Raw genomic sequence first — 24,350 nt, 5'->3', positions numbered from 1 at the left:
ATTTTGATCAGTCGCAGCTCGCACAACGGTGAAGGGGTGGGGCAGAGGAATTCAATAAAAAAAAAAAAAAAAATACTCACCTGGGTCCCTACTGCCGCCGCAAGAACCACGCTTCTCCTCACCTCTTCCTGCAGGCACAGGCACCCAGCCAGCCCTGCGCCAATCCTGACGCTGCACAGAGCAGGGTCAAGATTGGCTGGGAGCGCCCAGCCAGGGTGCTCCCAGGCAGACTGGGAGCCTTTGCAGGCTCTCTCCAGCCCAGCAACCATGTTGCTGGGCTGGAGAGAGCCTTGTGCGCATGTGGGGCCAGCCAACCATACATACGCTCATTGTTCGTCACCCCTGTGGCCCTGTCCCTTTTCCCCAAAAAGGATAATAAACAAAGTTTTGTGGAAAAGTTTTGCAGCTGTGCTGCTTGCGGAGGGGGGCAACGCTCCTCCGCCCTTATGGAGGAGCCGCCCTGATTTTGATAGACTCAACTACATAAAAGTTAAAAGCCTAGGGGCTTTTCCAATGACCACACATTTTCAACTTTTTTGTGGTATTGGGTCTGTTACACATGTGTTTGTGAGTTATTCAGCTGGGATTTTTATGGGTGGAATGTAAAGGAATCGTGTGGTTTAATTTTACCAAGGAGAATTTTCAGATATTTGGTCTACATAACCCTGCCCCTTGGTTGGAGGGGTACTGTTTATTCGGCCTGATTAGTTTGTGAGGTCAAACATGCAATCCAACTGACTGAGATTAGTTTAAGGTTGGCAGTCCATTGGATAAGCCACACTTTTGGTCTGGTTCATATGATGTATGTGGCTTTAATGCATGCATTATTAAGGTTTTCAGCTGTGCGTCCTTAGGACTAGTATTTTCGGTACATCTTTTGTGTAGCAGACCCTGCACCATTCTTCGTGTGTTAATTCACTGCTTACATATTTTTCCTTCCTTTGTGATCCACTTTAGACATCATCACTTTTTTCGGTTATCACTGTTTTGAAGTTTACTCTATTATTTATTGTCTGAACCACAATGATTTTCTCGGGTTCTTCAGGTAAGTCAAATGGTGCCTTTGGTATGGAGCCGGCATTAAAGAATAGTTACAAGAAACACTCTGGATGACCCGATATCTAACAAATTTCCATAAACCTGCGAAATCTGGTTTCATGCAAAAGCCTCCAGGTGCACACATCCCTTCTTCACCACTGCACACATGCATATTTATTTACTTCTCTGTTACTTGAGTGTCTCTTTAGTCGTACTGCGGTTTTCGTTTTTGTACTCAGGAATTCGTTTCAACTGTGGTTTATACAATCTCAGACTGGATAAAGTAGTGCGTGTTAAGGGTTTAGGAGGCTCAGGGCGATACCTCTTTTGGTGCTCCCTTCAGGACAAGTTAAGGTAAATTACTAAATCATAGGTTAAAATTCCAAAATAGGGACATGCAAAAACAGCTTAAAGCTCAAGCTACTTGGCTGTGCCAGCCAGTTAGCACTAAAGAAAGCTAGAACAAAAGTTGATAAAGCCAATTCATTTGGTGGTTGCATGTAGATTTTTATGTTTTGCAAGAGCTTATGTTGTATTTATTGTCCAACCAGCCTGCTCCTCCCATTGTAGAAAAGACACAGTAAGGGTGACTCGGTGACTATTGGGCCCCATTTGGGGGATGGAGGGGACAGGCAGGCATGGGCCACTGGGCTACAGCCGTGGTGGTTGAGGTGTTTACCAGTGGTACTCTGGGGTACATCCCACTATTACTTTGCAAACTGGGCAAATACACTCTGTTCATTCTTGACTCTCAGGGTAGTGAGAGCGAGTAGACAAAGGCTTCTCAGGGAAACAGTGGGAGGCAAGAGCTCTGGTAGCTAGTAGCCACTATAATGTAAGGACCATTGCTTATCTTTAGTTAGACAAAAAGTACTTTATTCGCACAGCAACACAAAACACCACACACATAAAGATGCAATTACAGGGTTGCAATGTGCGATCTCTAGTGAGGTGCTGCACCCATATTTCTTGCTTTTTCTTCCTCTTTAGCAGTTGATAATGTCTGCCGTCCTTGGTGTGATGTATAAGCATAGAAAATAATCAAGCACAGGTGCAGTTTGCTCTGAATTACCCCACTGGTTAATGCCAGATCATTTTAATGGCTTTAGCCACAAATAGTTTATGTGGACAAAAGCCTCTTGCTAAAAGCCTCTTGCTCACGCAGCAGCCTTCTCTGCAAACTCGATCTTTCAGTCCGCCATCTCCTCCTCATGCTTCAACACCCCCTACATGCTCCGAAAGATCTACAAATGGATATCCACTGAAACCAGAAGAACAGTCACCCAAGCCCTCGTAAGCAGCAAACTGGACTACTGCAATGCCCTCTACGCAGGAACCACGGCCAAACTCCAGAAGAGGCTGCAACGCATCCAGAACACCTCTGCACGCCTCATCCTGGACATCCCCCCTCACTGCCACATCACAGATCACCTGAGAAACCTGCACTGGGGCTCCCAGTCAACATGAGGATCACCTTCAAACTCCTCACCCATGCTTACAAAGCACTGCACAACTCCGGACCAGAATACCCCAACAGACGGCTCTCCTTCTACACCGCAAACTGGCATCTCCGCTCCGCCGACCTCACCCTCGCAACCGTCCAACGCGTCTGCAGAACTCCAACCGGTAGCAGATCATTCTCGCACCTCGCTGCCAAAACATGGAACACTCTTCCTACCCACCTGCGCCTGACCAAAGACCTCCTTACCTTCAGGAAACTTCTCAAGACCTGGCTGTTCGAGCAGTAGCAGCACCTCCCCCCCCCCACATTCTGCCCCCCTCAGTGCCTTGAGACCGTCACGGGTGAGTAGTGTGCTTTACAAATTCCTGATTGATTGATTGTTTGCACATAGTCACAGCTTTACCTGCTTGGAAGAGCTGAAGCTGTGGGGAGCCGCCAGCAAACCTGTTCCTGTTGCAGAGGCTGAAGGGACGCAGTGCTGCGACAGCAGGTTTGCTCAGGTTACAGACCGCTGGCAGGAATCAATGTGGCAGGACTGCATGGCAGCAATTTTGTATAACAGTTGCGCCTCCCAGACTGATCTTCAACAGGCACTCAGTACAGCAATTACTGCCTCTGGACCAGTCCTTTAGCAAGTGATTGCTTTTGGCAGTTGCAGTCTCCCAAGCCAAATATAGATGTTGACTTGATCACATCAGTTGGAGCTTCTGGGCCAGTTCTTCTGTGAGTGATCGTCTGTGACAGTTGTGTCCTTCTAGGCCATCATGGCTTGCACATTGGCAATGGTGGCGGTTGTTCCTTGGGCAGGTCTGGTGTCAGGCAGTGGCAAAACCAGTGTTTTGGGCACACGACTAGGCGACAGACAACAGAATGTTGCTGCTAATTTGTATAGTTTGGTGCTGTTTACAACAGGTACATTCAGGGAGACCAGAAGTCTCCAGACAATATGGGATGCTCCTAGTTTCACTCACACAGGCACCAAGCTTCTTCCTGGTGTCCCTAACAATGAAACATGCTTGGCTTCTCATTCTGGACAGCCTCTCTTTTTGCGAGGCCAGGCACTCTCCTTCCTCCTCTCTCAGCAGGCAAACTTTGAGGTGCTAGGTGGCAGACCCTTGCAGCAAGAAATGTGGACATCAGGTGATGTCTTCTCATCTGTGGGGGACTGGCTGCCATATTCACAGATTCACAGATGCCACGTTTCGCCTTTCCCTTACCACCTCTGTCGGATGTAGGTGGAGTATGGCTTTGGATCTTGTTTGTCCTGGTCTGGCCAAGATAAGGATGACCCCTTCTGGAAGCCACGGAGCTGCTGGCCAGATGAAAGCCCAAGCAGTCTGTTCCCCCAGAAGGAGCTCCAGAGGAAAAACCACCAGGGAAAAAACCTCCAGTAAGGAGCTCCAGAAAATCAGAAAAGGCACGGTAGAACTCAGGACGCCAAGAACTGGAACATCAGGAAGCTTCAAGGAAAACCAAGCTGAAAGCAATCCACAGCAGGAACAAACAGGAGTGAGGACTACCAAACCAGAGTGCTGCAACACAAAGAAGAAAGAAACTCAAGTCTCTGATATACTAGTAAAACAGGAAGCAAACATACAGGAAAAGGAAAAACACCATATTAAGTTGTGAAAGTATCATAGGACAAAATAGGAGAAACGCCATCTTGAAAAGGTACTAGTAAAAGGAAAGAGCAGTGCATGCTGGAATAGACAAGCATTCTGGGACCAAGAAAGCATGGCCCCCATGACCAAAAGGGTGGACAGCCAAAAGCCAAGAAAACAGATAAGTATTATATATGCGTCACGGGGGGCACCCGCAATGCAAAGGCAGAGCACGCTGCGACTGTGGCAAGATGTGTTGCCCGGCCCTGCCGCGGTGCAAGAGTTGGACACTGCGGGCGATCAAACGTCCCACGGCAGGCCCGACGGGCCAAAAAGCGGTCCGTAAGATGAGAATGGGGTGCCGCAGGCAGATTACCAACCTGCGGCGTAACATCCTTTGAGTACCTTGCAGAACATAAAGGACCAGGAACTTGAGCAAGGTAATGTGATTTAATATCCACATTTATACTCATTTTTCAGGCTGGGGATGTGGCTCCACCATCTAAGATTCTAAAACCTGTCCGGGCTGGTTCTCCTTCAAATATCATTTCAGGATGTTTCTCAGGCACAGTCTTTGGTCAAAGTGAACACTCTCACAGCAGGTAATGATGTGCTGGCTCCAAGCAGGAATATCCAAAGCAAGAGACCAAAGAAGTGTGAGATCTTTTTACCTGCCCGTTATTAGTCTTTCAGAAGCAATAATCAGCTGTGGGGAAAAAGCAGGCCCTACCTAGAAACTTTTTCACCTTTAACACCAGAAACTGCAGACCCACCCTTCACCTTTACCATATACCAAATGGTAGAATGCAGGAAGAACTGATCAAAAGCCCTTTGCTAACAAGGTCTTCACTGAATTTCTAAGGGTAACCCTGTCTTTATCCTCCCTCACTTCATTGTCTGGGCCTGTACCTTTCTGTCAGTCACTGGAATGCTGTGAATACTCTTCTACTGTCTGGGAATGCTGCATCCACCCTCCATCTTATGCTATGCAAAACCAAGGGCTTGCCAAAATTGATCTCACAGGTCCAGTACTTAGACTCTGACCACACATAGAATACTACTACCACACATGCTCCAGATTTACGCACATACACACTAAACATGCATACAGCATGTCAATGCAAGGGTTTAGCATTCACATTAAGGCAGAACTTTACACAAGTGGGGTCAGTAGATCGCACTGTATGCTGACACAGAAGAAAAGGTCTGGTCATAACTAAGGATTCACTAAAACTCTGTATACTGCAACCACTGCTTTATTTGACTAACCCAAGGCATCAACATCAGTCCTTTGCCAGTTATGAGGTCACTCTTGGTGTAACTGCCCAGGTCAATAAACAGGCTCTGAACCTCACATTACCATGTACAGGCCTAGCCCTCTGTGCTCACGCTATATTAGCTACAGGGTCAAACAAATACTGTTGATACCAGTTTCACATAAGGTCTGGCAATTAGAGCAGGGGTACACAACCTTTTACCATACACGGACCATTCCCACTCCAACAGCAAAAAGTTAGTGTTGTGGATAAGTGGACAGGCCGACACACAGCAAAGAGAGTTGAGGTAGACATAGGTGAAGTATATATAGTTGAGATAGAGGGTATGTATACAAAGATGTTGTAATAGTTGGAGTGAGAGAGAGAGAGAGATTAAGAGAGAAAGGTCAGTTAGAAGAGGTGAGGTAAAATACTGAGAAAGACATGAGACAGAAATATTCTGTTTAAATATAATTGTTATCAAGTCTCTAAAAGCATGAGAGTTAGGGTATGGCAGACCTGGTATGCACACTAAGCATATATGAAACTGCATTCCTAGCTGTTAAATTAAGAAAGAATAATTTTTATGTACACTGATACTTTAGACTTTTCCCAAACACTTTTCTGAGGGGGGCATTCTAATGAGGAGGCCTAGTCCAATTGCCCACAATACCATAACTTAAAATGGTTCCTGGCTATAGGTTTGGTACACAGTATTTTGATTGGTTCAGGTTGATACTTTATCCATGCGGTTATACTAGGATAAATTATTACACATTCAAAGTACGACATTCTAAAGCTGTGCTGCGCCAAAGCATCTTCTGTAATCTGGTGCCATCTCTCCAAGGTTTTATGTCACAATATTGAGGACAAAAATATTGATCTGTCAAAATATTGTGGCTAAAATAATCGACTACCACAGTAGTGTGAAGGGAAGTATGTATAGCTAAGTAGTGAAGCTATAAATGCATATATCTTGAGGTTACAAATAGTCAATGTATTCTTCCCCATAAATACGTACCTTCGCGAAATTGAGGTAGTGGTTATTAGATATCTCCAGGGTATGTTGGTGTGGTATTACGAAGAAAATCTCTATTCACCTTCAGAATAAATTGATCACATCTTCATATTTGAGTACAAAACCCATTTCACTATTCTCAAACGGTAACTTCAACAACTCTTTCAGTAGCAGCAGATCTGCAGCTCCAATACAAACAAGGGACAGTATCGCCAGGCTGCACGGCACTGAAGTACGCACATGCACATTCAAACCAGGTGCACCATGTCCATATTGGACCGTGCACCTCACTTGCAAATAACTTGTGTGTTACCGTAAACAGGCGCTCACAGACCTGTGTTCTCAGGCACAAATGAATGTGGGCACACACTCATGAGTGTTCAGGACCCTCCTGGTGGCTTCATCATAGAGTGCTGATGTGAAAATACTGATACCGCTGCTCAGGCTAGACTGACCGTGTCTGCCAGTGTGCCCATCGGCCTCTGTTTGTAGGAAGGCTAGTAACTTAGGATACCCGCAGGGTCCCTGTGGCTTTCGTGTCTTCTCACAAAAGGTGCCATAGGGTTTGGACGGCTTATTAAAAAATCTTGTACAGAAAGATACTGGTTTCTTCTACCTGATTTCATCGGTAATAGGAGCATGCATAAAGGCAACATGCCCTGTGCGAACAATGGAAGATCTATATTTGAATGCATTGCTTTTGCGAAGATGGGCGCATGTTTCGCATTACCAAATGAAACTTGCAACCCCTTCTGTAACATAAATCTACGACCCTTGAAGTACATACGGCACAGAGGGCTTTTTGCAAAGGTTTAATTAGCTCCCTCATATTTAATGCATCCTGAGCTTTTAAATGTCTAAATAGATTTTCTCTCAGCATAGTTTCTAATACATAACGTAATGTGACTCTGTGGAGCATAAGTATTTTAGAGAGGTCTACTCTTCTTGTTAATGACATCATAAAACATAACCAATTGGTTATTTTTCCCACACATCCTGCGTTCTGCTGTGGGATTTGTGTATCTATCTCTTTAAAGCTTGCATTGTTTTCATGCCATACTTTTTCAACATGGGATAAGGGGCATTAGGCCTCAGTGTAATGAAGATTACTGGTAAGTAATAGCTTTATTAACCCTTCATCCTTGGCTCCTCGTCCTAGTCTTACCAAGTGAGGATATACAAAAGTTAATATAAAAAAGAAACACCAATATATCGACTGCTACAAACATTTATTATTAAACCAAAACAACTTACAATTATTCCATTGCAGCTTTCAAAACACCTGCAGCAAAATTTGCAGAATCAGAACCACCAAAATCCAATCTGTATGGAGAAAGGTGTCTGGATTAGACCAGGTGGCTGCTCTGCACATTTTTATAGAAGCACCACCACAGCTTCAGCCCATGATGTGGATATTGATCTTGTTGATGCCCCAGTACATTGTTTAGCATTTCATGTCTTGCAGATAATATGCTTGTACTATAGCTTCTTTCACCAAGTGATGTTTTTTCTTTATTTGCAAAGGTAAAAGATACAAAAAAGGCACTTACATGGATATCCTTTGTCCTGTCCAAATCAATTAAGACCTTTTTACATCTAAAGTGTGAGGAACTCAAATGTCACCGCATTAACAACCTGGGAAGAACATTTATCAGTGCCAACCTCACCACCACCATGAACTCCTCCGCCCTTAGCTGAACCTTTCCAGTTAGCTGGAAACCCGCACAAGTCACAGCTCTCCTGAAAAGCCCTCAGCAAACCCAAAAGACCTCAGCAACTACAGACCCATCTCGCTCCTTCCATTCCCATCCAAAGTCCTGGAGAAAGAAATCAACAGGCAATCCTCCGTCCACCTTGAACAGCTCCACTTCCTGGACTCCACCCAGTCAGGTTCCACAGCAACCACACCATGGAGACAGCCCTCCTGGCAGCAACAGATGACATCCGGTCCACATTGGACAGAAGTGAAACCTCTTCTCTCATCCTACTCAACTTCTTGGCAGTCTTTGACACCATCTCCCATAGCACCCCCATCGCCAGACTCAGTATTTCAAGGGCCCGACTTGAGATGGATCATCTTCTTCCTCTCCAACAGAACTCAACTAGTCAGACTCTCCCTATACACCTCCAAACTAAAGACGTTTGTCTGCAGAGTCCCCCAGGGTTCCTCCCTCAGCCCAACCCTGCTCAACAAGTACATGGCACCCCTTGCTTGCATCATAAGAGCCCATGGTAGTAACAATGTCTCCTATGCCGAGAACACACAGTTCATTCTCTCCCTCACCGATGCGAATACCACCACCAGGACTAACTTCCCCTCAGGCATGACCAGTGTGGCCACCTGGATGAGAGTGCTGCCTCAAACTCAACACGTATAAAACTGAGATCCTTATATTCGGAAACAAGAGCTAGCCATGGAACTGCTCCTGTTGGCCATCTGAACTAGATCCCATGCCCACTCCCACAGACCACGCCAGAAACCTTTGCATCATCCTAGATGACAAACTCATGATAAATAAACAAGTGAATGCTGTGACTGCATCCTGCTGCCTAGTCCTCAGAAAGCTTCACAAGATTTTCAAATGGCTCCTCATGCACCCAAGACACAGGGTCACCTAGGTCTCATAACCAGCAGTCTTGACTAAAGCCACACACTCTACATCAGCATCTCCAACCAGCTCACGCAAAGACTCCAGACCATCCAAAACACCACCGCCAGACTCATCCTACACGTCCTCAGGAGTTCCCACATCACTCCACACCTCACTGAACTACACTGGCTACCAACTCAGAAACATTGCCAATTCAAGCTGCTCATCCACACCTACAAACCCCTGCAGAACACCAGACCAGCAAACCTAAACCTCCGACTTCAACTATACCAGCTATCCAAACAGCTGCAATCTACCTCTCTCATCCTTGCACGGGTCCCATACATCTGCAGAAGGAAGTCAGGAGGATGCACCTTCTCCTTCATCACTGCTTAGAACTGGAAAGCCTACATTCCTGCTCTGGCACCTGGATACCCTCAGGGGTGATAAGTTGCACCATACAAATTGACATAACAGAATTGGAATGCACTGTAGGTAAGAAAGGGCTCCCAAGATTTCTCACTGGGTCCAGGTATACTGTGGTAAAAGCATAATATTGAGGCTGAATCATGCTTGGTAAGGCTTTCAGGATGTATCAGCAACCTGGGACATAAATTGCTGGAGCTTGTTAAAGTTTCTGATGATAAACCAGATGCATGCATATTTTGTTGGGGATAAAGTGGCTGGGCCTCTAAATCTTTACTGACTGTTACTTTTTTTGATTTTGATAGATGTTCCTTTCTTTTCCTTTCTAAAATGAAAATGTCGAAGCTGAATAAATAAGATTTTGAATTTACCTTGACTGTTAACCTATGGAAACCTAGCAGCGTATACCTAAAGTGATCTGAGATATCTATTGCCACACAGTACTGCATTGGAGCATGTTTGGTGTGTATATTTTCAGATGCATTTGCTGTTATTGTATCAGCAAGATGAGGGGATGCGCTTCTTTTCATTGGTAATTGCAGGAGTGGCTCACAGTACTCTGTAAGGGTGGTGCGCGGGACGGGGTAATTAATTAAAATAAATATATATACTTACCTGCATCGTCTCCACCGCCACTGCTGCAAACACCGCGCCTCTCCTCTACTGCAGGCACAGGCTCCCAGACTGTCCAGCGGCCCAATCCTGATGCTGTTCAGAGCAGTGTTAAAATTGGCTGGAAGTGCCCACCCATATATGTATATATATGCTCTGAGCATTCCACTCCATGTCACCCCCAATGCCCCACCCCTTTTACTACAAAACAGTAATAAACATAGTATAAGGTTTGCAGCTGCTGCTGCTGGGGGGAGGGAGACGCTCCTCCTTCCTAGAGGAGGAGCCCCGCCTAGGTAATTGACATAATTCTATCCATTTCAGGGAGATCCAAGGTACTTAAATTCTTTTGGGGATCTGTTTTATGCATTTCTATCCGTTTTAATGAAATATGAATTCATTTGAATCTTTGAAAGTTATTTGATGCTACTATATTATTTACAGGGAAATGTGAAGCCATTTTATCTTATCCTTGAATATTCAATGGTGATATTGCTGATTCGTAGAGAAAAAGGCATGATTCAGTTTATTTCTGTGAGATCGTCTTGTCTTAGAACGAATAGAGCTACAGTCCAGGCCATAATCCTCTTGTAACTTGCCCCAATGAAAATTGTTTCAAGATGCTGTGCACTCATTAAAAGCTACAGAAATATGACCACATCACTCTGACGCTGAAGGAATTTCACTGGATCCTACAAGTTTCCACCACCTTCAAAACATGCTCTGTTGTCTACAAGTCACTACCAAACACTCTCCAACCTACCTGGCTGAAAAAATAACCCTCTCAAATAAATCAAGAATTGAAAAAAAAAGTCGGGAAAAGGCCTTTGCAATTATAAAGCTAGGCAAAGGAACAACAATTCTCATCTATCAGACTTGTTTCCTTTCTCCGTTTCAGAAATGAGCTGTAAACACATCTGTATAAGAAGCACCTTATCTACCATCAAGAAGTAATCTCCAACTGCTGGCCCCTCCTAGAAGCAGGCGAACCCTCCCCTTGTTTGCGGTATGCTACTTGTGCTGTGCTGTGTTGCTGTGTCAGCTCTGTATATATATATATATACTCACTGCCGGTCAGGCAGAAAAGATTCTTGGGGCCCGGTCAGACCCTTCCTGCCGAGTACTGTGTGCGCTCGGGGAATGAGGCGTGAGAACGGCTAGAAATGTGTTATTCCACAAAAACCTAGTATTGTTTCTGAATGTAAAGAGAGGCGAACACCCTTCAGAAAAATACAGATTTCATTTAACGGTGCTGCACAATTCATGATCTGGAGACTTGGCAATGACTGCTATACAACAGTGTCATGCGGAATGAATGTTGTTACTTATAAATGTTTCTGTTTGGCTAAACACGACCTAATACACAACTCCTGCTATAGGAATATACTGCGAGAAAAATGAATAGATTAACAGAAATGCAAATAAAAGAGCTTTAATTAAAGATACTATAACCTGTATTAGTAGTATCTTGATTTTGCTTTAATGTGAACTTTATTTTGTACCTAGTATATCATTAGTAGAAGTACAAAATTATATTATTGGGAAATATTGTTGTCTGGTAAATGTAGGTAGGATTAGCAACATTTTTTTTTTTAAATAAACATATTAGTAGAACATTAAAAATATTAGTAGAAGGACCAAATTATATCGCATGTAAACATGTAATATGTCCACTAAACATTAAATGACGTAGGGGTGGCTTTTGAAGAAGCTGCATAGTAATAACTTTATGAAAGACATCGACTTGAAAAGGTCTATTTCCATAAATGTTTTCAGTTGCAAAAGTTTGAAAACAATATTTGCTTTTAGATGGAGAAGTCAGTGGGAGCAAGACACCGAAATCCTGCATCTCATCCAATTGTCGGTCTCCCTCCTTCCCCCCCAAAAAACACCTCTAATTAGGGCATTCGAAATAGAAACATCAATGTAGACGATATCAGTGTTTCTACAATTGAACTTCATTCATGGAGCCTGATTTCATCGGTACACAGCATTGGATGTGCAGGATTATAGCATAACTAGACACGATGTGCCTCTCAACATTAACGGATCTAGAACCTTAAAGTATAAAAAAAGAATGTTGTGCTAACGCAAACCATATGAAAAGAGCTCATAAACAGATTTAAACGCACCAAGGGCATAAAGGAAAAATCACAAATGAAAGAAGCGTCAAGGCGGGATTTTGTGATATTGTTCGTTGGCAAAAAAGCGCGGACCATTATAAAAAAAATAACCTTCCGGTAGAACGCCTTTGGTCGCCTTTCCCAGCAATTCTTTCTTTCTTTCGTTTCTTTTAGTTGTGAGGAGCGGTGACCTATTTTTCGTTTCCGAACCCTGATCGGCATTAATTATGGAAAAGGGTTTTCGTTGGCAGAGCTGATCTAGAGCGAGGTATTGGGCGGACGTGGCCCCTATAGAAATACCGTCTCGCGGCACAGGGAATGATAAACACATCGGGCGCGAAAGTTGTACAGAAAACAGTTATATCCTTCAATGAGATGGAGTGATCGAAAAATAATGTATCTCAGTTTTCTTGCGATTTTTTACATGCTTTGCGTGTAACGTTATATTTATTAAAACACATTTTAGACAAATGTTCGATGCTACAGTTTGTAATATTCAGCTACTCTGCTTTTCGCGAGAAAGCTTGGTTTAGTTTAAATGTCTTTTTATAAATGGTAGATGGCCCGAATGAGTGCCACCTTCGTCCAAGAGCTGAATTCTGTGACATGCAGTTTCGTTGTTGCAGTTATGAGCCTGAGCCCGCATACACAGAGTGCGGGTTCTTGTCTCTTCTGATTGGCTGACCAGGCTATTTCGGATAGAATTGGTTGGCTTCATGTGACCTTAGCTGGCGTTGCATCATGTACAGGATTGCTTTGCTCATTTTCTTATTTCCATCGCTTCATCTCTTGCTTTTTCCATGTTCACGCTGCCATTTCTTATCTATACAACGGCTGCTACGGTACATACCTGCAAACAGGCCGCAAGCCATTGGCGCTGTTTTTTTGTTTTTTTTCATAAATTCAGACAAACGCATCCGGAATTCCGGATATGTATATAGTGAAGGGGAAATGTGGATATCTCTTACAAGGGACGCCGTACTTTATTCAAGGCCCGCCCCCTCTTCCATCACCCAGAATGCTGAGATGCAGTGACCTCCCTCCTCCGCCAGCACACAGGTTTCGTCTGCAGCTCTTGGTATGCCGGGGGTCTCTCCCAGGCCATGAGATATCCGTAGCCCGCCGTCCACGGGTCACAGCGCATTTCTTTCAGCCTCTCTGCGTCCCTGCTTCATGCCTGTGACAGTTAAGCAGGGAAAGGGAGGGCTGGGCTGTAAGGGACCATGCGAGTGACGAGGAGAGGGCTGAGCCTTCACAGAGCCAGCAGCCTGGCATGTGACCAGGTACACCCAAGATAGGATACAGCCAACCATGTGACGCTGGGAGGTGTAGTTTCATACAATCAGGCATGAGATTGGGAAGGCTGGAAACAATTCTCAAGCGGGATGGTTGTTGTCGCTGTGTATTCCCAGCAAACGTGATACCCAGGTCTATGAGTGAAAACAAACAGGACTGTGAACTGTATACGACCGTACGCGTGATGGAGATGGTGGTGTTTGAAAGGCTGGGGCTCTGTAAAAGCAGACGTAATGGTCCAGAGCTGTATAAACCAGACCTGATGATACTGGCCGGGCTGTCTAAACCCAAACGTGATGAGGACACACACAGACGTGATGGGAAAGGCGGAAAGGAAAGAACTGGAGCTGCATTAAACGAGACATGTCGCGAAGCGCCAACACCAGACTTGGGATAGGAAAGACTGGAACTGAACAAAACCCGACATACGATAGGGAAGAGTAAAACTAAACACACCACCCATGATGGGAAGTTTAAGATCTGTAGAAAAACCATACACGACAAGAAAGGTTTGACCTGTATAAAACCAGGTGTGATGAGAAGTGCTGAAAGCGACTAAAACTAGACATGCAACTAAAAGAGTTGGAGCTATATAAAACAAGACGTGATGGTGAGGGCAGTGATAGGAAATCTGTACCTATATAAAACCAGACGTGTGACAGTAAACGCTGTGACATGTAAAATCAGGCAGGATGGAGACAGTTGGAACTGTAAGAAGCAGGCCTGGTGCTGAGCGCGATTGGAAGGCATGCAGCCATACATGAGACGAGAAGGGCCTTTGTTTTGTATAAAGCAAGACGCGTGAGCAGTGGTGCGGAGTAGGGCCTGGGCTGTGACCAGCAAGGTGCGCTATGGAAGAGTATTGGATGAGTACACATCCAGACATTTGATATGCAATGACTGGCCTGCAGCTTCCACAGCCAGTCTTGGGGTACTGAGTAAAGGGGCTTTGTTGAGCCAGGCATGTGGTGGGTATGTTCTGAAGGAAGTATACTCCCAGGCACTGCATGGAGGTTTGTATGGGCTTTACACAGTCTGGCTTGGAATGATGAGGGGCGACAGCTTTATACTGCAAAGCATGTGTATCTATAACTTGAGTATCCAGTCGCATTTTAGGATATGCAACCAGATTAATGTTAACAAGATATTGGTAAGGGTGGTCCAGGTTTATATAAGGGATAAAATACCCCTTGCAGTACATTATAAGGGTATTGCAAGTCACCGAGGAGTTCCATAAGCATATAGAGGAATGAGGCTGACGGTTGAGCTCCTTTATATGATTAAGGAACTCCGAGAGGACTTGCAATATCCTTATCATATATGCCAGGGGGTACTTTATTCTATATAATAATACAGGGTCACCAGTGGCGGCTGGTGACGTTTGTGAGTGGTGGGGCTGGGCTTCGTCCTAGGGGTGGGGGAGAGAGGGCAGTGTGACACAGCATTTTTTGGGGAGCTTAGTCGCCATGCGAGATGAACTATAATTCCAGTTAATTTGATAGTGAAAATAATAAACCAATCATTTGCAAATGCAATTGTGTGTAGCAGAAGTAGCCTTTGTAAGTTTGAGCACAACACCAGCAAGGGTTGATTCACAGACATTACATGCCCCTAGCAGTTGTCACCTAACTAACTGAATACAGCAGACAAAACAATGCTGTAGTATCACCTACATATCTGCCTGGACCTAAACTTGACAAAAATGTATCGAGGTGGCTGACATAGATGCCAGGAAGATTCAACCAATCTACTTCTTTGTCCTCCAGCAATCTCTACGAACAAAACTACAAATCCCAGAATGCAACTTTGCTGGTGACTAAAAAAAGTGTAAATAGCTGTAGGTGTCTCACAATCCTTTCTGAAATGTGTCTTATTACTGTGGAAAAGTGTCACAAAACCATTTGAATGTCACATGCAAACGGCAAATGCACTTAAAACATGGACATGTCACAAGCAGTATGGGAGCTTGGCAGCTCTGATGACATACAGTTACAAAACCACACACCACACCACCCACCTACGGCACAATGAAGGCCCTGTAACCAAGTGTGTGCCTGCACTGACACAGAGGGCTGTATACCCAGCAGAGGCGCTGCCAGGCACACCGGGCACCCACACAGCGTATTTGTTTGACAGGTCTGTCTACACTGAAACTCGGCCCTTTATTCCCATTGCATTGTACATAATATTCAGACCCAGGATAACAATGACCTTCCCTCGCCTTAAAGAACAACACATGCACTTAACGAACACAAACAAGCAATTAGCCAACACCCTTTGTTGTTTGCTTTTGTGCTTTTTTCATTTGCCATGGCGTGTCTGGTTGAAATCCTCCATGACGTGTGTTTGGTTCCGCACTGGTGTTTCTGTTTTCATTTACTTATAAAATGATTTGGCGTTGGCGCGTCTAGTCCACAGAGGTGGCTTATGATTATGAGTGCGGAGGTTTACGTTAGGGGGGATGCAGGCATACGTGCATATGTATATTAAAAAAACATGTAATACATGGACTAGGTGAACCATGACAGGCTGCAGCACAACTAGGCTCTCTGTGCCCCAACTTAATCTATATACCCCGGCCTGGCATGTGGAAACAAAATAGTGGATGAACATCAGTGGGGCCATTTTAAACATTTAGGCGCGAGCTAGCAGGGACCGACACCTTGCAACAGCCAAGTGTGTGAGTGCATAGGGTTCCTCAGCCTCGTGTGAAATCATGCATGATATGCATGAATACTCCTGCCATTTCTTTGTTTGAATTGCAGTGATTTCTAATTGGATTTGCCATATATAGAACGCCTGCTACTCCTGGGGAGTTTGAAGGATTATTATAGGCAGTGACACATGATCATTTTGCAATTGGACATAAACAATGTAGGGTGTAGTGGGTGAAAGTTAGATGCATGCATGTTGAAACTCGGGGGGAATTTTTCACAATAATTACACCGCACATTTCTCTGGATACACTGGCCTACAGAGTTTCTCCTTTGGCGCATACAAGAACACATTTAATTTACATTCCACCAAATGCAACTTCAAACTCACTTTTTTAAGCAAACATAATAAAGTGATGTTGCGCTCATATAAAACCCAATTTACTCGTTAACAGCATGTGTACTTATTAGCACCGATAATTGCAATTCTGAACCTGTTAAAGCACAAGAAGAAATGTTTTAAAATAGTACCAAATTTCGACAGAAAATGCACAGTCCTTTTGAAGAATGCACTTTTCCATAATATGCTATTGCTTACAGGGACCCCATCATTTCACATGCCTCTGCCCTCTCCCTGTACGCATAGTAATAAGTGGCTCAAGTCTCGTTTTATATTCATATTCCACTCCTGAGGCAAAATGCTCCCCCGGCCCCAAAGCCTGCTGGTGCACTACACTCCCGCGTACAATGGCCCAATTACAACTACGCAAGTGAGCCTAAGCCCGGCAACTATTAATTTATTTTTTATGACCCTTACCTGGTGAACTGCTGAATGCTGGCCTGACTCCTTTACATATGTCAATGCGGCACTACAGTAAATCATAGATCTATCGGTACCGACACACGGCATGCACTGTTACTAAAATGGCGTCACATACTCAAGCGTGGGAGCACTGGCAGTCTCAGACACCATCAAGTTGAGGGTGCGCAGACTCGATTTTATGGCTTCCCGTTCGTCACACCCTTTCCCAACTTGTCACAGGGTGGGGTCCCACCCGGGGTCCCACCCACACCCTCTAACAAGTTAGGAAAGGGTGGAGTGACAATACCCTCCACTCTCTGATTGATGTGGAGTCTAAACCCTACAGGGCTTGCATTAAAAACGCCCAGGGCTAACTTCACCTCAACGTCATCAGTGGGTGGAGACTGGGCCTCGATGCTAGGTCTTTGCCTAGCTGATGACATCACAGCCCTTAGGGCTGTGAGACGGTAAGCCTGGCAAATACTTAGACTTTGGGTCCGCCGGGAGAGCAGGTAAAGTAATGTGCCAGTCATGTGTCTGCATTGTTATTAAGCACAGGAACTACAATAAATGGTGTCGGCGAGTGGGGCAGACAGTGCTCCCTGTTCTTTAAAGTTACAAGAGGTTTTTTTTTTTAAATTAAAAACATATAATATTGGAATGATTGCTTTCTTTTAACTTTGACTATACAGGGGGCGGAGCCCCGACGCCCATGCACAGAAACTGCCACTGATGGTCACTCCATTACCTTTCCCACAAACCACTTAAAACCTTGATGCGTAGCTCTCTTATGTAAAAGAGCGAGCATTTTTGCAAACATGAAGAATAAATATAAAACCTAGTGCAAAAATAAATACATCAAAAACCTGTTAGATATTTGTTGCAAACAGATATTAGAAAATATTCAGTGCAAGGCAGTATTTAAAAAACAAATAATTAAAACTGCAGTAGTCTAGAATGTATAGAAACATGCAGAAAAATTCTAGCTTTCCTCTATGTAAGGAGTGCAAAAAAACACATTTTCTATCCATCATTTTAAGCTATTAAAGTAGAGCAAAAGAAAGAAAAGCAATGTTCCATTTTTGTTGCTATAAACAGCTGTTCAATTATGCTCTGTGACTTGCCCTGCCTTTCACATTGGCTGCTGGCTTTGACAGGAGAAATTGCGATATCAGAACGTGACTGCAATAACTTATAATTATCAAGCTCTGACACCTTTCCTTTATAATCAGCGACTGGGTGGGTCACAAGTCACCAGTTATATAGAAATTATAGCCTGCTGTTTATACTAGGATTACAGAATTCCATGTTTTATAGTTACTGATGGGCAGCAGGAAATAACAGGCATGTTTATCATACAGACTTCTGAGTGACTTCAACTAGACAATGAAGCTCTCCGTTTCCATGATGTCATGCAGAACCTCCAGGTGAGAAACAATGTGAGAAACATCCCTAATATTCACCATTTACCATCTTTAATTTTGTTTTATGGTTTGCCCCCAAATCATCTGCACTTGCTTCCAACTTCTACACAATGACAGAGACGTAACTGGAGAGCCATGCACAACATGGCCTCTCCATGTCTCTAATGTAAAGAAAAAAAAACTTGTCTCCTGCCACCTTCTACCACCTCCCAGTCTCTAAGCTGTGATCTCTGCCTTCTATCCGAGTAGAGAACCATCACTTAACTGTAGGCTCTCTGAGAGCCCTGTCAGAGCTGCCTGGAATTCCTTTATGAGGAAGCAACAGTGGAAACCATCTTTTGTTTCCTACTGTTGTTATGAAATAGCTGTAAATATCCATATTTAGAATCTGTTTTTCAGGATAGTGGCTCTGAATGAGAGCTATGTATCACAATGTTATGCCACAACATGTATTCTTGGAGCAAACTTGAGGGGGATTCATACAATCCTGAAAGTAGAAATTAAATTTTTTGGGGAAAATATATCATGGGTGTTACTGTCTTCTTAGTGACACTAGCTGAGGCTCTGACTTGGTGATGAAAAACATTTATATGTATGTTTATTATACACGCATAAAATCCACAAGATAAACTATCAATCTAAATTACATTTCATTTGCTTAACAGACATTAAAAAATGTGCTATGACTATTGCCTCATCCACTTTTCGTGATGTGGAGATCCCTGCTAGTACCTAGAACCAACAGTTAGGGTCAGCAATTATTTTTTATTCCTCATTGTGGTTTCTTCTCTGACCCTGGCCTGCTGCACTAAGAGTAGGGGGCTTCTTCTCAGTGCTTGGTGCTGGGACGCTCAGGGTGGTCGTTTTTTTCCTCAACAGAAAAGCGCTTTGGGCTGGTAGTTCTTGTTGCTTGATCGCGTTGAGCTCAAGGACGGCGCTTTTTTACTTAGTGATTGATGCTGATTGAGCTTGGCACTTGTCTCAGTGTCTGGCAGTGCGAAGCACAAGGGTGACGCTTTCCGATATGCACATGGGGCTAAGAGACTCAGGAAACTTTAACTTCTTTATTTTTTCCGCACTTTTGTTCTCCATATGAGTCTCATATGTTCCTTCACTCTCTCTCTCTGTGCTGCAGGGCCAAGCCTCAATCCGTGGAAGTGGTGAAGTCAAACCCATCTAAACGGCACAGGGATCGGTTGAACCAGGAGCTGGAGCGGCTGGCCAGCCTGCTGCCCTTTCCTGAGGAAGTGACCTCCAGCCTTGATAAGCTGTCCATCCTGCGCCTAAGTGTCAGCTACCTGCGGGCCAAGAGCTTCTTCCACGGTAGGGAGGCTCTTCATTCCTGTACTCTCTAGCCTTCACATGTAAACACTGCCTCAGAATCATCCATTATCTACTGTGTGCTTCATGGTGTCAACAGGCCGCTTTATAACCGACTTAAAGCACTTAAAGCACTTAGGACAATGCACACCTACACAAAAAGCCACATGGTGTACATAGTGCAGTTTGGCATAAACGGTTATAAGAAGTTTCATTAATAAAGGTTAACCATAGATGTTTCTGGTTTCACCCTGAACGTTGAAAACCTGTTAAAATAGGTGTCATTCTTCCTGATTGTGGAATTAAAAAACGGTGTCAATTTACAAACCATTATAAAGGCATTTATGTTCAGACCTAAATTGTGCGAGTGCCCAGACAACCATTCTTAAATGAGGGCCTTGGTGCCATATCTCTAACTTTTACATACAGCTTGGCAAAAGCTCAAGTTTAGCAGGTGCAATGTGTTAGCAGTTTTTCAAGGGCAATTTGTGACTTTATTTTCCATTTTTCTATAGACTTTGTACATAATAGTTTAATTTCTAACTACAGGCCATGGCACTCCTGTCCACATCCGTTTAGAGGGGAGAAGAGGTCTCTCTGACCCCTCTGTAGCAATCATGAGGCTTTTAACAGCAATCTTACAGATGTTCATTCACTGATACATTTAAAGTACCTGACCTGTAATGGTGGAAAAGGAGAAGGGATAAATAGAGGATAAAGGTTGCCCAAAGAGCACAACAAAGACAGCTTCACGCCCGCTTCTTCTCCCTTACCTGTTTATTTTGTTTCCAGTACATGTAAGGAGACAGCTTTCATGTCAATTTCTACTCTGAGAAAAATGACAGTCCTGAAAATAATTTTTTATTCTCTCATCAGCAACTATTTCAATTAAAGTTGGTTTCAGTTTTTTATCAGTGTAATTTACAGCCTGCTCCAAAGACACATTGCTTACAAAAAAGTAAACAACGTTGTTAGTCACAATTAATCTCTAGCCTCCCACCAATAATCCAGTGTTCAATCACAATAGCTTTCCTCCTGAGCACTTTCTCGCTTTTTTCATGGTAAATGAATGGGAATGTCGGCGACTTTCCAAATCACACAGCATTTTCGTAATATCTCCCATCATTATCAATCTGATTTTCCTCTTTGAAACGTCGTTTATTACAATTATGTTTTGTGCACCTTTCCTTCACACCTTCTCCATCACACTGCTAGGCCCTGTATGTCAAGTCAACACAAGACAAGTTTATCTTTCTGCTCTCGAAACTCACAGTACCAAAACTCCTTGCACAAAGGATCACAATAAACAACACTCGCAGTAGTACTGGCGATATGACAATGTCAACGAGCATGGGCTCATGGTTTAGAATCTGTAAGTAGAACCTTTCTATGAAAAGAGACTGTTGTGATGTTGGATGTGAGAGGCAGTGAGCAGAGCTTGAGGTTGGACACTTGCTATGTGGATGGGGTCTTCATCCAATGAACCTGTCATTAGCAACTTCTTCTGCCTATACATGTTGAATTTAAAGATAACGGCGTAGCATGCTAGCCATCCGAAAATGATCTTCAGCACCACGCAACAAGAGATGAGGCACTATCTAAATGCTACAATATAATACATTACATCATATACATTAATAGAATGAAAATATATTAAGTGCACAAAACATAACCTTTTAGTGAGCGCTACTCCCACTGCCCTAATCCAGCTTGATTGTTTCCCCAAACAAAGGCTTGGTGCACTAAAACAATTTGTCTGTCACGAGACATAGGCAAGAGGTGACAAGTGTGAACTTGAAACTGATCTCCTACTCCCTGACCACCCGGAAAACCAATGGGTCATAATTTGAAGCTCTCGGTCCTCTGTATGGGATAACCCAAGCAGGCCCTCCAGGTCTCCTGTTGACCACAGTGCTCTACAGTATATGCATATGGCGTGTGTGCATATGGCGCTTTACAGAGCTGGACACAATACCAAGTTCAGTTATAAATTGGGGATGACAATGCTTGTTTCCCTGTGAGACTGGGAAAAGTAGCATAATGCCTTAAAGACATACATCTGGACAAAAGAGAACTGCCGTAGCTAATCAGAGCAGACACAAATACTAATTGATGGCGAAATGAAGAAGAATCATATTTCATTCGATTCACTCGTCACTCAACCCAGATCAAATAAGCAATGACAATATAGCATCATGCTAGGAACATCCCTTTCAAGTGGTTCCTGAATGTTAAGACTGACCGTGTGGTATTGAGACAAAAATATACAGCCACCAGCTACATAATAGCACATTTGATCCTTCAAAGTCATCTCAACCAAGGAAATCCTGGAAATCTGAGCACTACAAAATACCAATCTTATACACAGTGCAACTGGCCCCTGCCCGGAACCCGTGCTGTCACTCCAGAAGGTCTGGGACACAACATGCCATTTTAAGGCTGCCTTTTGAAGGAACACATTCCCTTCCTCCATTTGAAGAATTCCTTTCGCTGTGAGTTTTAAATTATGAATGCTTCAGGGGACTGCAAAGCACCCGCATTGCAGCACTGACTTCCAACAGACGGCACTGCTCGTAGCCATGTGGAAACAGACTAGAAAAACAGACATCATTGTGCTGCTAAACTTCAAGTTGTCGCAGTACATTGTACAGTGGTAAAGCTAAACTGCTTCCAAACGATAGATGATATTAAGTACATATTATGTGCTTTGAATTGTTCATAAACTAGCTAAATATGTAAAAGTGCGGGGTGTGCGATCGATAGTAGAAAAATATAGAACATTGTAGGAGGCTGTCTGTCTATATACTGTACAAAAATGATGTGCACTTTAAAGTGAATCCAAGCAACCCCACATTGGTTCACAGAGGTAACCCATAGAGCACACCTCCGGTGCAAGGGCCAGGGAGACCGGGTACAGAGCAGATATGTCAGCAAAGAGCTGTGTGTAAAGGTGCCCTTGGAACCAGGAGGCAGGTCACTTGGAGGGTGGACTGTAGGTCAGCAGGGCCATTCTGGGAGGTGGTTCTTATATGTCCTGAAGTCCCTCTATTTGTGCTTCCTTCTGGTCTGTGGAGAGTCTGGAGTGGACTTTTCTTCTGGGTGTCAGACGTTGGGGGTACAGTACCTCTGGCTATTACACGGTTCAGCCACTGGAGGCTGCAGTGCCACTAAACTTGGCACACTTGCAGAATTTGTCCTCCGGGTCAGTCTGGTGGAACTTGGTCTGGCTGCTGTGTCCAGTTCATTGGTCAGCATCTGGTCAGTGAACTGGACTTTACTGGGTTCTGCTTCTTGCTTGCAGGGAGTGATGCCTTCACTCTGGAGGGAGGTTCTTTGCAACTTTCAAAAGGTTGGAGGTCCTGTGGGGTTTCTTAGAGTCCGTCCGATGTCCAGTTGACCCCTCAGTGGCGATTGTCGAGTCCTGGGTGCAGCAGGCAGCGCTTGGCACCATTTTCTTTGTGCAGAAGGACTTCTGTTCTTGAGTCTTGGGTCTTTTTTATCACTGGCCTTTTTGTGTACCTCAAATCTGATCTGCAGATCTAGGGATGCCCTCTAAATACTACATTTAGGGGGTATTTAGGGGAGTATCTAGCAGTGAACAATGGACCATCTACTTTAGGGTAGCTCCACTCATTATGTGACCAGTTACTGTGGGGAGAGGTCACATCCCTATCCCTGATAGTTTATTTTCCTACCATGCAGGATGGAGGAAAATTAAATGGAGAGGTCACCTCTCCTGCAACACCTTGGGGGTATTACAGGTTGGGGGTGGCCACTCCTCCTAGTCTTTGTGCATTTTCCTGCAAAAAGGGCGGCCATCTGCTGCTAGCAGCAAGGTGGGGGGGTCGAGATTCAAGGGCGGTAAGCCCATTGAAAATTGCAGGCAGGGCTGTTCACATTCCTGGGGGAGGAGGTGTAACACCTCTGCCCAGGAAGGGCATTGTTTTCGGCTCCCAGAGAGCAAAGGCCCTCACCCCCGCGATCCAGAGTCTTGGTGGCGAAGTGTGGCACAATGGTTAGAGTGGCAGACCCTGATGCGGAGATCTGGCCCAGGACAAGGGTTCAATTCCTGCCTCAGTGGGTCTTGGGCTCAATTCCCTTGGACCAGATAATTCTCGCCTCGGTGCCTAATCTAATTAATGGGTCCCAACTCTGTAACTCTGGGCAATAGCTTGCTTAATCTCCACAACGGCCCTGACAGCGCTTGGATACCTAGCTTCACTTTGGGCATTGCCCAGGAGTGGGCACCTCACAGGGAAAAGCCAGGAGGGGTTCCACAGCGGTATGCGTACCGCACCTTGAGACCCTAACAGGTGAGTAGTGCACTACACAAGTACGAAGTTTACAGTCTGGTAGTGGCAGGCTGGTTGTGACCGGCCAGCAACTGTGCCAGGGTTAGTTAGCTTTGCAAGGGTCACCTCTAAGATGGCCACTGGGTACATTTTGCAATAAATCCAGTACTGCTATCAGTTTGGATTTATTGTTTGGAGTTGTTTGATACCAAACAACCCAGGGTTCAGAGTTGCCATCATGCAGCTGTGAAACACGTACTGACTAGTGTCCAGCAGATGCATTTAAAATGGCTGCTCTGTACACTTACTGTGTCCCAGGTTTGGCTATGACACAGTAGGGGCATATTGCTCATGCACCTCTGCCCACAAATGCAGTATAGTGCACCCTGCCTTAGGGCTGAAAGGCCTGCCAGAGGGGTGGCTTACCTATATTGC

General features: G+C 44.4%; 1 protein-coding gene across 1 annotated transcript in view; it reads left to right on the top strand.

Annotated features, from left to right (window-relative positions):
- LOC138285509 (aryl hydrocarbon receptor-like) overlaps positions 1 to 24,350 on the top strand; it is an 811,968-nt gene that overhangs the window by 95,830 nt on the left and 691,788 nt on the right. The window contains exon 2 of the mRNA XM_069225503.1: positions 19,439 to 19,626. Within this exon, the coding sequence (XP_069081604.1) occupies positions 19,439 to 19,626 (188 nt within the window). The remainder of the gene's footprint in view (positions 1 to 19,438; positions 19,627 to 24,350) is intronic.

Source organism: Pleurodeles waltl, chromosome 3_1 (genome assembly GCF_031143425.1).
Source record: "Pleurodeles waltl isolate 20211129_DDA chromosome 3_1, aPleWal1.hap1.20221129, whole genome shotgun sequence".
NCBI lineage: Eukaryota > Metazoa > Chordata > Amphibia > Caudata > Salamandridae > Pleurodeles > Pleurodeles waltl.
The sequence above is the reverse complement of the archived record's forward strand: the minus strand, read 5'-3'. Positions and strand labels throughout refer to the sequence as shown.